This window comes from Xyrauchen texanus, chromosome 32 (genome assembly GCF_025860055.1).
Source record: "Xyrauchen texanus isolate HMW12.3.18 chromosome 32, RBS_HiC_50CHRs, whole genome shotgun sequence".
Classification (NCBI taxonomy): domain Eukaryota; kingdom Metazoa; phylum Chordata; class Actinopteri; order Cypriniformes; family Catostomidae; genus Xyrauchen; species Xyrauchen texanus.
Window position 1 is genome coordinate 29082377 of NC_068307.1, and position 14354 is coordinate 29096730.

The following is a 14354-nucleotide window of genomic DNA, read 5'->3' on the forward strand; positions in this document are numbered from 1 at the left end:
AGAAAACTTTGAACAGACTGCACCGGTTGCACTGCCCTTAGGACACTTCATGCACTCAGCGCACGTGGCTCGCCGTATGTAGCGGAAGGGGCGGAGTTATCTGGCTGCACTATAACTGTAAATAATGGAGAATGTAGCGACTAGTGATACTTCAGTGAAGACAGCACCTTACAGATGTTTTATCATCACCTCACGCTGTTGAAGATATAAGTGTTAAACTGAGGTTGGCTAACATGCTAAAGCTGCAACACATCACAAGCGCTTGAAACATCACTTCCATCAGCTGTTAAATGCCGAACGCTTCCGTGAACCGTAAAGTTTTCCATTAGGGATCATATTGAACTTTGAAAACGCACACACTACATGTCTGAATGCATAGTGTATTTATAGTGTGTGAGACACAGTTATGTTTTTCATTTGGAGGACAGAGTTACTGCAAAGTAACTAGAGTACTTTATAATGTAATTACTTTGCCCCTGACAGATCTGTTCTTTCAAATTGTGCAATTCTGGTGATCTTCTTCACTTTTCCAAAATGCTTGGACTCTGATATGTGTCTATATTTGAAATTGGTGTTTTGTAAAGAAATGCATACACAAATACTGATAAACACGACACATTTACATATTAGCCTTTAGATCAAAAGGTTTATAAGATTATGAAAACAAATTCATTCAAATGTGTCCAGAACTTTGATAGCTGCTCTACATGCATGTCACGTGATTGTCTACGGTTTAAACTCTCCAAATTCCAATAGTTCACCCCTGATGAGGTACACATAAATATCTAAATTACACAATATAAACACATCGCTCTTGTGCAGGAGTCGTCCACTCACTCACACACACACACACACACACACTCACACACACACACTCTCTCACACACACACTCTCACACACACACACACACACACACACACACACATATACACACTCACTCACACATATACACACTCACTCACACTCTCACACACACACACACACACACACATATACACACTCACTCACACCCTCACACACACACACACACACATATACACACACACTCACACTCACACTACACACTCACACACACACACACACTCACACACTCACATATACACACACACTCATACACGTGCACACAGACACACACGCTCACACACACTCATACATGTGCACACAGACACACACACACTCACACACACACAAGATCTCTCAAAGTTACTTCAGCTCAGTTTCATTATCGCTTTTTTGTTTGTTTAGTTTTTTTTTGGCCAGTTTCTCAAGTGTATTAATGAAGCGCTTGTCGTCGTCTTCAGAGACTCAAGCAGAACATCCAATAAAGCAAATAAACTTAACGAAATAGTGCATGTCATTTATTTGCGTTTCCTCTGGTTGCCCTGGCGTCAGTGACATCATCATGTTTTATATCCAGAGAGAGTGTGTGTGTCAGTTTTCTGGTTTGACCCGTGTTAAGGAAGTTTACGGAAAAAAAAAACAAGATGACAAAAACAGATATAAAGAGGAGAAGAGTCTGAAGAATAGAAGAGATGAGTGCGCTCATCGTGATGTCACTATTGCTGTCCATCAGTACGCTCGTGACTGTAAACGTGACGTTTATGTGCGTTCAATCAGTCGCTCTCAGAGGTGTGATGATGTGGAGAAGCAGAGCTTTAGTGTGTACGGATTCGAACCATCTGAAAAAACACAAAAACCAGAAAATAGAATCATTAGAACAATGAAAATGTATAATTGATGTGCTTGAGACTTTTTTATTTTATCCCATTTCTCCCAATTTATAAAGCCCAATTCCCACTACTTAGTAGGTCCTCGTGGTGGCGCGCTTACTCGCCTCAATCCGGATGATGGAAGACAACTCTCAGTTCCCTCCGCTTCTGAGACATCAATCCGCGCATCTGATCACGTGACTCGTTGTGCATGACACCGCGGAGACTCGCAGCATGTCCACGACATCTCCACGATCCACACACAACTCACCACACGCCCCATTGAGAGAACCACTAATCACCACCACGAGGAGGTTACCCCATGTGACTCTACCCTCCCTAGCAACCGGGACAATTTGGTTACCCCATGTGACTCTAACCTCCTTAGCAACCGGCCCAATTTGGTTACCCCATGTGACTCTAACCTCCCTAGCAACCGGCCCAATTTGGTTACCCCATGTGACTCTAACCTCCCTAGCAACCGGCCCAATTTGGTTACCCCATGTGACTCTAACCTCCCTAGCAACCGGCCCAATTTGGTTACCCCATGTGACTCTACCCTCCCTTGCTACCGGGACAATTTGGTTGCTAAGGAGACCTGACTGGAGTCACTCAGCACGCCCTGGATTCAAACTCACGACTCCAGGTGTGACAGTCAGTGCCAATACTCACTGAGATACACAGACCCCAGATGAGCTTGAGTCTTTTTGACCAATTCACTCAGATTTGTGAATCATATGATGCTGGTCTCACTAAGTCTTTGTTGTGTGCAGCATAGCTAAGTGTTATAACATGCTAGCAATATCTAGCTAAGTGTTATAACATGCTAACAATATCTAGTTAAGTCTAAAACATGCTAGCAATATCTAGCTAAGTGTTATAACCTGCTAGCAATATCTAGCTAAGTGTTAAAACATGCTAGCAATATCTAGCTAAGTGTTAAAACATGCTAGCAATATCTAGTTAAGTCTAAAACATGCTAGCAATATCTAGCTAAGTGTTAAAACATGCTAGCAATATCTAGCTAAGTGTTAAAACATGCTAGCAATATCTAGTTAAGTCTAAAACATGCTAGCAATATCTAGTTAAGTCTAAAACATGCTAGCAATATCTAGTTAAGTTTAAAACATGCTAGCAATATCTAACTAAGTGTTAAAACATGCTAGCAATATCTAGCTAAGTGTTAAAACATGCTAGCAATATCTAGCTAAGTGTTAAAACATGCTAGCAATATCTAGCTAAGTGTTAAAACATGCTAGTGTAACGGTATGTAAATATGTTAAATTACTGCATAAATGGGCACAGCGCCATCTAAACGTGAATGATGGTATTTGATGAGTGGAATTGGGAACTCATGAGCTAATCAGACATGCTGTGGGTAAGTGGCACATTTTGAGTGTCTGGAGAATTATCAGTTAAAAGTACTAAAAAACACAAATAACTTCTGTATTGTGAATTGATCTTGTAATGAATATGTTAGGGATCTGTTGACATGTGTTTGGCATCAAATGTGTTGTTTTATATTGAGTTATTCTGACTTTGTTTCACAAGGCTTGATCGTAATTCCTCTGAGTATTTTCTTGTGTTTCGTGTAGGACTGATGAATTCTCTGTGCCACAAAACCATTATTTCCATTTTTGTATCTCCATTATGCAGGTAATGTTGTAAAATGTTATTGATTTAATCAGTTGAATTGATTAATTGCATTATATGTACTGAATTGCCCGTGTTCACCACTAGGTGGGACGTTTCATTTCATATTGAATTCATTTAAACTGTTCTAGCAAGAATTGAGTGAAAATGCTTATTGTAACCGTCAATTTGCTAAAATTGTACAAAGAGCTGATGAGACATGCTGTGGGACTGATTAATTCTCTGTGCCACGAAACCAATTTCCATTTTTTATCTCCATTGGACCACTCTGGCAAGACCGTCACACTAGCAATATCTAGTTAAGTCTAAAACATGCTAGCAATATCATGCTAATTGCTTGTAAGAGGATGTGACTATTCAGATGATAAATAACAGTTCAGTAAATATGGCATTATAGTGATTTTCAGTGATATACAGTAAAGGTACTTTATTGATTCCATCCACAAAAACAACATAAAATATGGAATCAGTTATATAAGTTAACCCCCTGTGGTCTCTTACAATTATAACAAAAGAATTAGAAACAAACTAAAAAGAGTGCACATACACGTCAAACAAAAAATTAAAAATCAAAAATCCCTCTCCAAGAACCCTCCAAAAATCTAAATATCCACCCCATTTCCTATTACAGGGTTCCCACTCTTTTCAATGCACTTTTTTCCAGGACATTTTATGTGCCACACGGTTGCAATATTTAAACAAAAACACACAAGAGGTCATTAAAATTGTGGTTATTAGAGAGTTGTTTTAACAAAATTCCATATTCGACAGTTTCATTCAATTTCATCCACAAAATGGTGTCTAATCAAATTTAAATAAAACTATAATCAAATGAAAATACAATTATTTTAATAATTAATACAATTTTTAAAAATTGTATTATTTTTATCAAATTAATTTATTTTCTACAAAATCCTCACAGCATAATCCGAAACAACACTGAAGATATTTATATCAAATAAAGTGCAGCACAACAGATGTGAGATATTGCCTTAATACATGTTTATTATTATTATTTAATAACATTAAACATCCCCATTTCATGTGTTCATTTAAAACGAGCAGTTATTTTGGTGTTTCTGTGCGTTGGCTACATGACTAAGTGTGATTATTAAACCCCAAAAAGCTTTGATTTCATTACAATAAACACATAGTCTGTATGTGCTGCACGCTTCAGAGCGCTCTGCTACAAACACACACACACACACACACACACACACACACACACACACACACACACCTCTAGATGCAGACTTGACATTATTTAGGATCCTATCCCACACCCCCTCCTCCAATACCAAGATTAAATCTTTATCCCATAATCTCATGATTGAAGTTGAAGCTCCGCCCCCAGACTCTGAATTATCAGGAGTAATACACTGATGCCTCATGACCTTTCCCAAAAGCAGTAATCACCCCTCCCAGAGTATCTGCTGCCTTAGGGGGGTGTGTGCTACTCCCCAAAACAGTACAGAGCAGGTGTCACAGCTGTAAATATCTAAAGAACTGAGATCTGGAATCCCAAAATGTTGAACCAGATTCTCAAAGGATCTCAACACTCTCATACAGGACACCGAGTGTAGTGACCCCCCTCACAATCCACTCTGACCAGCAGAAAGGGGAATTACATCATTTAGGGTTCATATGCTCGAGGCAACATTTAAATGTCTGAATGAAACACTCTGGACACTTTTGTCCATATGGAGTGTAAATGTGAGATAACGGGTGTAATTTAACTTCTCCGGTTAGTTTGATAGAAAGGTTTTGCAATGGTGAAATAGGGGCAAGAACTTCCTGTTCAATACAAAATCAGGGAGGGGCTCTCTCAGGGGGAAGCGACCAATGAGACAAATGTCTGAGACTGAACGCATAATAATAAAACTAAATCTTGGGTAGATCTCGCCCCCCTTTATCAATCGGCCCATGTAACTTACTGAAATGTAACTTACTGAAATGTAATCTGGGATGCTTCCCATTCCAAATGAAGGACTTCACTATGATCTCAAACTGCTTGAAATAAGAGAGGGGGGCATCTACAGGGAGAGACTGTAGCAGGTAGATGAATTTTGGAAAATAATTCATTTTAATAACATTAATCTTCTCAATCACAGATAAATGTAATGAAGCACACCTGCCCACATCACTCAAACCTTTTTATTAATGGGTCAAAATTAACTCACACTAAATCACAAATCTGCTGGGAATAAAATACCCAAATTCTTAATGCCCTGTTTGTGCCACTGGATGGCGCCGGCTGAAAAGCCGTTATTGGGCAGTACACTGTCAGAGCCAAAGCTTCAGATTTAGATCAATTAATGAATGAATAATTCTGTGGAGGCAAGGCATAGATCTAATGGAGTCAGAGACGAATAATAAAATATCATCTGGTTAAGCAAACCTGATGTTAATAAACACTGGACATAAGTATAAACTGCTTGAGAAAACATGCATCAGTTCAATCGCAGCAGTTATCTGCAGTTCATCTGAAGCGTGTTTCATCATGTCTTCTCTTGCCCAACATCCACTTCAGAACTGAATAACTCCAGAAACCTCAAGCTAATTATGAATAAACCCCTCAAGCTAAAGCAACAGTTTGCACAGGATCAGCCTACGCTATAATCTCTACCAGAGCAGGAACGTGTGGTCCGGAATAATTACCGGCATGACCAATTTCAATACAAAATCAGTATTACGGTCATTTTTCTAAAACATAATTGTCCGAATGCATTAAGCATTTTTTTAAAAGGGGAAAAACTGTTTTAGTGAATTATTTACAAAGACAAATAATTGCTAAATAAAAGACAAAAGACAGAACAGAAGACACACGGATTCAACAGTAAGAAGATCTTTAGGTCTGAACGGTTCAGCAGAAGCGATGTTCACTTCAGATATACGTCTGACTGTAACTGTTTAAGATATCTTTCATTACTGCACAATCATAAAATACACTTACAGAATTATCAAGAATGGACATTTCAGTAACAAACAACATCATTATGAATATATAACATGATATTTGTCCTTGTCAGAAGAGCACAGCTGATACGTGACATTGGAATAAATGATTTATAACTATCTGTGATTGTGTTTTGAACAGGAGTGAATGACAGATTTTGTACTAGTGTACTGCATTAAAACACGTCCTTTACTAGTTTTTAATATCAAGAATGATTGTTTTTACTAGTGCAAACCTAATAAGTGATATCAAAAATGAACATTTCACTAGTAGTTATTCCATTGCTTATGTTAAGAACGAGCATTTTAACTAGTGACAATTAAACTGTAGTAATATATCGTTTATATCCTGTGTATCTTTAACCCTATAAAGCCGTGTGCATCAAATATGAAACACGTTTGACGGCTCCTGTTTCACTCTCTGTTTAAGCTGACGAGCCAAACAACCTATGGGACGTGTCACATGTTTATGGCACCATCTAGTGGTCATTTGTGAGAAATGTGGTTTCAATGTTTATATCGATCTATTTAAATGGTGGCAGACTCCATGAAATGTGACTTATGTTGGGATAAATGAAAACTTATTTGACTAATGATTATATTGTTACTGATATTTTAAAATGATTATTTTCTGAATATAAGCAACTTGTGCTTGATTAAAAGTTTGTACATTATTTTATTGAAAAAGCTCCTTTGAAATCCATTTATCAACAGACTTTTGAGGAATATCTCTCAATCACCATTACATTACATTCATGCACCCACAACAAACATCACAGAGCTTTACAATTATGAGTATTTAAAGTGTGAACTAATATTTATGTGTATGTTCATATATATGGAGTTTCCTTTGTGTCTTTATTATTCAATCAAACATACTTTGTTTGAGAGTAAAATTTATTATTTTGTAATTAAAAAAAAATAAAAGAGTGCAAAAAAGTCTTCTAAATGCTCAAAAATAAAGAAGTTGATAACAAAATTATTTGCAGTGCGTGTAATCTTTTGAAAACTTTTTTTTTTTTTGTGCACTTCAAAAACTTTTCATCACAAACCCACACATTTTGCTCTCTTTTCTGCTGTCTTTTTGCCGCTGTAAATATTTTGCTTGCGAGTTGAAAAGTTTTGCTTGCGCGTAAAGCTGTACCTCAGTGGGCGGTCTCTAACAACCAGATGAAAGGCCTTTTTCTATTGGTCACCCTCGATTGAAGTGACCGGTTGGCCACGCCCATTACAGTTTCCCGCCGCTGCTGCTGCCATCATCGTCGCACTGCGATCAAGCCAGCCGTGGTTTGAAAATACACGGTCAAGCCAGCCCAGTATGGGACGTCCCGTATAAGAACTGACCATTAGTTTTTTCTACTTATTAGAAATGAGGTCTTTATGGGCCTCAGAAGTCAAATAATGTGACATTTCTCCAAAATGCTACAGTAAACTGGTTTGATATGAGGTGAGTATACTGTATGGTATGGGACGTCCCCTACAAGAACTGACCATTAGTTTTTTCTACTTATTAGAAATTTGGCCTTTAGAAATAGATAGATAGATAGATAGATAGATAGATAGATAGATAGATAGATAGATAGATAGATAGATAGATAGATAGATAGATAAAAAGACATAGAAAGAAAGAAAAAAGATAGATAGACAGACGGACGGATCGATCTGGGCAACTCAAGTGCTCTGAAAGCGCGTTCTTTCTGTGCTGTTACTGAAATTACCGTATTCATAGTAATAGGCGCACACACTTCTTTTTTTGGCGGCTGGCTTGACCGTGTATTTTCAAACCACGGCTGGCTTGACCGCAGTGCGACACTGATGGCAGCAGCAGCAGCGGCGGAAACTGTAATGGGCGTGGCCAACCGGTCACTTCAATCGAGGGTGACCAATAGAAAAAGGCCTTTCATCTGGTTGTTAGAGACCGCCCACTGAGGTACAGCTTTACGCGCAAGCAAAACTTTTCAACTCGCAAGCAAAATATTTACAGCGGCAAAAAAGACAGCAGAAAAGAGAGCAAAATGTGTGGGTTTGTGATGAAAAGTTTTTGAAGTGCACAAAAAAAAAAAAAAAAGTTTTCAAAAGATTACACGCACTGCAAATAATTTTGTTATCAACTTCTTTATTTTTGAGCATTTAGAAGACTTTTTTGCACTCTTTTATTTTTTTTTAATTACAAAATAATAAATTTTACTCTCAAACAAAGTATGTTTGATTGAATAATAAAGACACAAAGGAAACTCCATACATATAAAAATAAATTGCTAGGCCTCAGGAGCCTAACCCTAATGACCTTAAAGCCTAATGTATCAAATATGATACATAATAAAACATGTGCAAAAACATTATTTTTTTTTATATATATGATTTCTAAAAAGTATAAAAAAACATTTAATGTAAATAAAAGTGAATCTTCAGACTATTCTTTCACATGTCAGGCATTACAGGGTTACATGTGAAAAGGGCTTGTGTGTGTAAAACCGTTCAGGTGTGTGTTGTGTGTGTTTGCTTACTGGGTATTCGGATCTGATAGTGATTGAGGACCGTCAGCACTTCAACAGCCTGAGTTTTACTGTCAAACTCCAGTAATCCAGAGATGGTTTTAGAACTCGCTACAGAAATAAACACAAGAGTTAATGATTGAAATGATCCACATGCTGCACAGAAACAGTTCAACTGCACGTGGAATATAATCATGACTTACGCTTGGCGTCAAACACTTTGTATTTGATGAATCCCGGGACATCGTGTTCTGTGCATAACTGCAAAAACAAACACAAGGAAAGAGTCAGAGTGACACATACAGCAGGATCCAGCAGAGGGCGCTGATGACACACATCAAGAAAACCTTCAAGTCAAGAAGTCAACATTCACTTTCATTCAATCCTTTCCACACAATAAAGGTGACTGAGGCTAACATTGTACCTAGAGGAAAGAAAGACATACAGGTTGGGAACAGCATGAGGGTGAGTAAATGATTTGGGGTGAACTGTCCCTTTAGGAACATGTGTAAATCCCCTTTGAACTTGAGGAAGTGGATGTGTGACAGTGACTCACTCGCTGCAGGTCGTCTTCAGTGATGCAGGGCGGGACGTTGTAGAAGTGCAGCACGCATGACGGAGGTTGGATGATGTTTTTGGAGGCCTGACCGGCGCTGGTGAAGCGATTGTTACGTGTCATGGCGAAGTCCTTGTAGCTGCTGGAACCGTCGTCCAACTCAAACACCTGACTGGGGATCACGGCGTGCTGCTTTGACACACTGAACACACACATAATAAAATCATCATGTTTGTGTTTGTATTTCCTCTGTAAATGGACATAGCTGACGGGTGGGTCAAGTACTGGGTCATCGCTTGCGGCAGTGACGTGTCTAATACGAAGTCATGTGTGTTGTGAGTTTGTTGCTACACTCATCAGTGGCGTTGAGTGACAGCGGGCGGCGATGTTCTCTCATGCACACAGATTAGGGTTGGACATGCAAGCGGCCTCTGGACAAAAATGCCCCGAAATTCAAAATGTGGGGACAAAAGATGGCCTTTTTCCCTATGTGACTCTACCCGCCCTAGCAACCGGGACAATTTGGTTGCTAAGGAGACCTGGCCGGAGTCACTCAGCACACCCTGATTTCAAACTCACGACTCCAGGTGTGATAGCGTCAGTACTCGCTGAGATACCCAGACCCTCCCTAGCAACCTGAAGATAATATTCATGAGTATCCCCATTTCATGATGTCACACCCCTCTCCACCTGCATAGAAAACATCTTCACTTTTTAAACAAAGTGACACATGGAGTCGCTCGTGACCTGCACATGTTGATGTTTTCACATTCATCTCCTGAAGTTTAGTGGCGATTACATCTTCTTGTAGCGCTTCTTCATGACAGCATCAGCTCAATTGTGAGTGTGGACCACTAATTAATGCACATTCAGTGTAATCATCGGGCTGCACGTGTTCAGTGCTCGAGCACTCTGTTGATGACGAAATTTACATCATGCATCCTGTACACAGATGACAAGCTTCACATCTAAACGAAGCAGACTTTTGCCTTTACCTGTTGAATGATATCACACAAACTCAGGTGACGAGTTCTTCCTCTGCGGAGCTCATTGCAGCAGTCTGAGAACTTAAACACGACTGGTTTTCTGTGTAAAAGCCCTTGATCATTTCACAAACGGTGTCAATGATCCCATGAAGAGACTGATCTGAATGTTAGACGTGAGTGATGCATTATTGTGATGGATGGCGGCAGAGAGTCTGTGCAGATCTTCTTTTGATGTCAGCTGCTGAGAAACCGAGAGCGCTGCGTCTCAATCTAAGGGCTCACATTCCTTATAATTACAGTGAATATACGAGGAAAAGTCCTTTATTACAGCAATAACATGATATTACATGAATTACAGCGCATGAACATTTCAGCCCATACATACAGAACAATATCATCTATATTCGGCTGCACGGTATTTCACATTTCTGCATATCACAAGGGTGTGTTTACAGTTTAGGGTGAAACTGATTATAATGGCGAGACTAAAATGAATCATGTTTCTCCAAAAACTACTTCAGAGGACGGAGTGCATCACGTTTGTGGATATGTAGAATATATATTCTATGCAGTCTATATGTTATTTATAAGAAAAGCCATCGGTGTGTGTGTGAGTGTTTTCTCACCAGACGTTGAGTCGTTTACTGAAGACTTTGATGCTGTTGAGGTGTGTGATCGCTCGGTCCACTGCATACTCGTCCCCCATCTCCACCAGAGCTGTACCTGGAACACTCTTCATAAACTTCACCTGCACACACACACACACACACACACACACACACACACACACATGCTAAATACCATATTTATTTATGAGATGATAACTGAACTTCATCATTCATCATCATGAGGTCATGTGACACTGTTAGTGTGGTACTGTTTGAAGGATTTAATTATTTTGATAATTTAGTATGTAGTGTATAGCACAGAGTGTGTAGTGAGCAGTATGTAGAGTATAGCACACAGTGTGTAGTGAGCAGTATGTAGCGTATAGCACACGGTGTGTAGTGAGCAGTATGTAGCGTATAGCACACGGTGTGTAGTGAGCAGTATGTAGCGTATAGCACACGGTGTGTAGTGAGCAGTATGTAGCGTATAGCACACGGTGTGTAGTGAGCAGTATGTAGAGTATAGCACACGGTGTGTAGTGAGCAGTATGTAGAGTGTAGCACACAGTGTGTAGTGAGCAGTATGTAGAGTGTAGCACACAGTGTGTAGTGAGCAGTATGTAGCGTATAGCACACAGTGTGTAGTGAGCAGTATGTAGAGTATAGCACACGGTGTGTAGTGAGCAGTACGTAGCGTATAGCACACGGTGTGTAGTGAGCAGTACGTATAGCACACGGTGTGTAGTGAGCAGTACGTAGCGTATAGCACACGGTGTGTAGTGAGCAGTATGTAGAGTATAGCACACGCGTGTGTAGTGAGCAGTACGTAGAGTATAGCACACGGTGTGTAGTGAGCAGTACGTAGCGTATAGCACACGGTGTGTAGTGAGCAGTACGTAGAGTATAGCACACGGTGTGTAGTGAGCAGTATGTAGCGTATAGCACACGGTGTGTAGTGAGCAGTATGTAGAGTATAGCACACGGTGTGTAGTGAGCAGTATGTAGCGTATAGCACACGGTGTGTAGTGAGCAGTATGTAGAGTATAGCACACGGTGTGTAGTGAGCAGTATGTAGAGTATAGCACACGGTGTGTAGTGAGCAGTATGTAGCGTATAGCACACGGTGTGTAGTGAGCAGTATGTAGCGTATAGCACACGGTGTGTAGTGAGCAGTATGTAGAGTATAGCACACGGCGTGTAGTGAGCAGTATGTAGCGTATAGCACACGGCGTGTAGTGAGCAGTATGTAGCGTATAGCACACGGCGTGTAGTGAGCAGTATGTAGCATATAGCACACGCGTGTAGTGAGCAGTATGTAGCGTATAGCACACGCGTGTAGTGAGCAGTATGTAGCGTATAGCACACGCGTGTAGTGAGCAGTATGTAGCGTATAGCACACGCAGTGTAGTGAGCAGTATGTAGCGTATAGCACACGGCGTGTAGTGAGCAGTATGTAGCGTATAGCACACGGCGTGTAGTGAGCAGTATGTAGCGTATAGCACACGGCGTGTAGTGAGCAGTATGTAGAGTATAGCACACGGCGTGTAGTGAGCAGTATGTAGAGTATAGCACACGGTGTGTAGTGAGCAGTATGTAGAGTATAGCACACAGTGTGTAGTGAGCAGTATGTAGAGTATAGCACACAGCGTGTAGTGAGCAGTATGTAGAGTATAGCACACAGCGTGTAGTGAGCAGTATGTAGCGTATAGCACACGGTGTGTAGTGAGCAGTATGTAGAGTATAGCACACGGTGTGTAGTGAGCAGTATGTAGAGTATAGCACACGGTGTGTAGTGAGCAGTATGTAGAGTATAGCACACGGTGTGTAGTGAGCAGTATGTAGAGTATAGCACACGGTGTGTAGTGAGCAGTATGTAGAGTATAGCACACGGTGTGTAGTGAGCAGTATGTAGAGTATAGCACACGGTGTGTAGTGAGCAGTATGTAGAGTATAGCACACGGTGTGTAGTGAGCAGTATGTAGCGTATAGCACACGGTGTGTAGTGAGCAGTATGTAGCGTATAGCACACAGTGTGTAGTGAGCAGTATGTAGAGTATAGCACACGGTGTGTAGTGAGCAGTATGTAGAGTATAGCACACGGTGTGTAGTGAGCAGTATGTAGCGTATAGCACACGGTGTGTAGTGAGCAGTATGTAGCGTATAGCACACAGTGTGTAGTGAGCAGTATGTAGCGTATAGCACACAGTGTGTAGTGAGCAGTATGTAGCGTATAGCACACAGCGTGTAGTGAGCAGTATGCTAGTGTTTCACCTTCTCGATGTTGCCGTAGAGACAGAAGAGGTTGAAGATGCGAGTGCAGTTCATCTTGGCGGGGTGGAGGCTGCTCACCATGGCAACAGAGCTGGAGGTGTGGCTCATGTATGATGATGTCTGAGGCAGCGGATATGCCACAATCTCGGGCACGTCATGAGAGCTGCGCTTGAAACGGGTGTTACTGGGCAGAGGCAGCAGGGGGCAGTGAGACCCTACACCCACACACACACACACACACACACACACACACACACACATACACACACAGAAAGAGAGAGACATTATATATACATTATTTCCCCTTATCTTCTAATTTGATCTCTTCTTGGTCATTTTTAATGTTCTGTCATTTATGTTATCCATCCATCCATCCATCGTCAACCGCTTATCCTGTGTACAGGGTCGCGGGGGGCTGGAGCCTATCCCAGCTAACATTGGGCGAAAGGCAGGGGACACCCTGGACAGGTCGCCAGTCCATCGCACATTTATGTTATTATTATTATAATTTATCTTCTGCAATGATTTGGCAACTTGTAAAAATATAAAACGATATTAATAATAAAACAGAAAGATTAGGCTCTGAATTCTGATTGGATGATGGCTGTGAAATAGCAGATGAGAAGAGTATTAGTGAAAATGATCCTGTTTCTACAATTTAACACTTTTTTTTTGTTACTTTAGCATTTTTCATTCAAATTATATTGTAAGTACAAATATTTTGTGATAAGTGAGAATGTGTTCGTATTTAGGATTCCACCGAAATATTTTGATTTGGACCGTCTGTCCACATGATCACATGATCAATGACTTTTACAACTAACTCTTCATTAGTCACCTAGAAATAATCAATCACTTTTATTTATAAAGCACATTTAAAAACAATTATTGACCAAAGTGCTGATAATAATTAACGGAAACCTTTCCTCATTATACATGATACAATTTATTTGTTTTACACTTTTTATAGTAACACTATATGTTAACATTTGTTCATGCATTAGGTATCATCAGCTAATAATGAACAATAATTGTAAAAAGCATTTATTAATTTTGGTTAATTTTAATTGTAGGGCTGTCGATTTGATAACACATTATGTTGCAGCTAACTAATAATACC

At 40.1% G+C, this 14354-nt stretch overlaps 1 protein-coding gene across 1 annotated transcript in view; it reads right to left on the bottom strand.

The window, feature by feature from the left end:
• Positions 1 to 1066: 1066 nt before the first annotated feature.
• LOC127626118 (heterogeneous nuclear ribonucleoprotein L-like) overlaps positions 1067 to 14354 on the bottom strand; it is a 66069-nt gene continuing 52781 nt past the window's right edge. Inside the window, exons 8-13 of the mRNA XM_052101685.1 lie at positions 13235 to 13449; positions 10982 to 11103; positions 9370 to 9571; positions 9017 to 9074; positions 8826 to 8924; positions 1067 to 1680 (exon numbers count right to left, since the gene is read on the bottom strand). Coding sequence (XP_051957645.1) covers positions 1625 to 1680; positions 8826 to 8924; positions 9017 to 9074; positions 9370 to 9571; positions 10982 to 11103; positions 13235 to 13449 — 752 coding nt within the window. The 3' untranslated portion in view covers positions 1067 to 1624. The remainder of the gene's footprint in view (positions 1681 to 8825; positions 8925 to 9016; positions 9075 to 9369; positions 9572 to 10981; positions 11104 to 13234; positions 13450 to 14354) is intronic.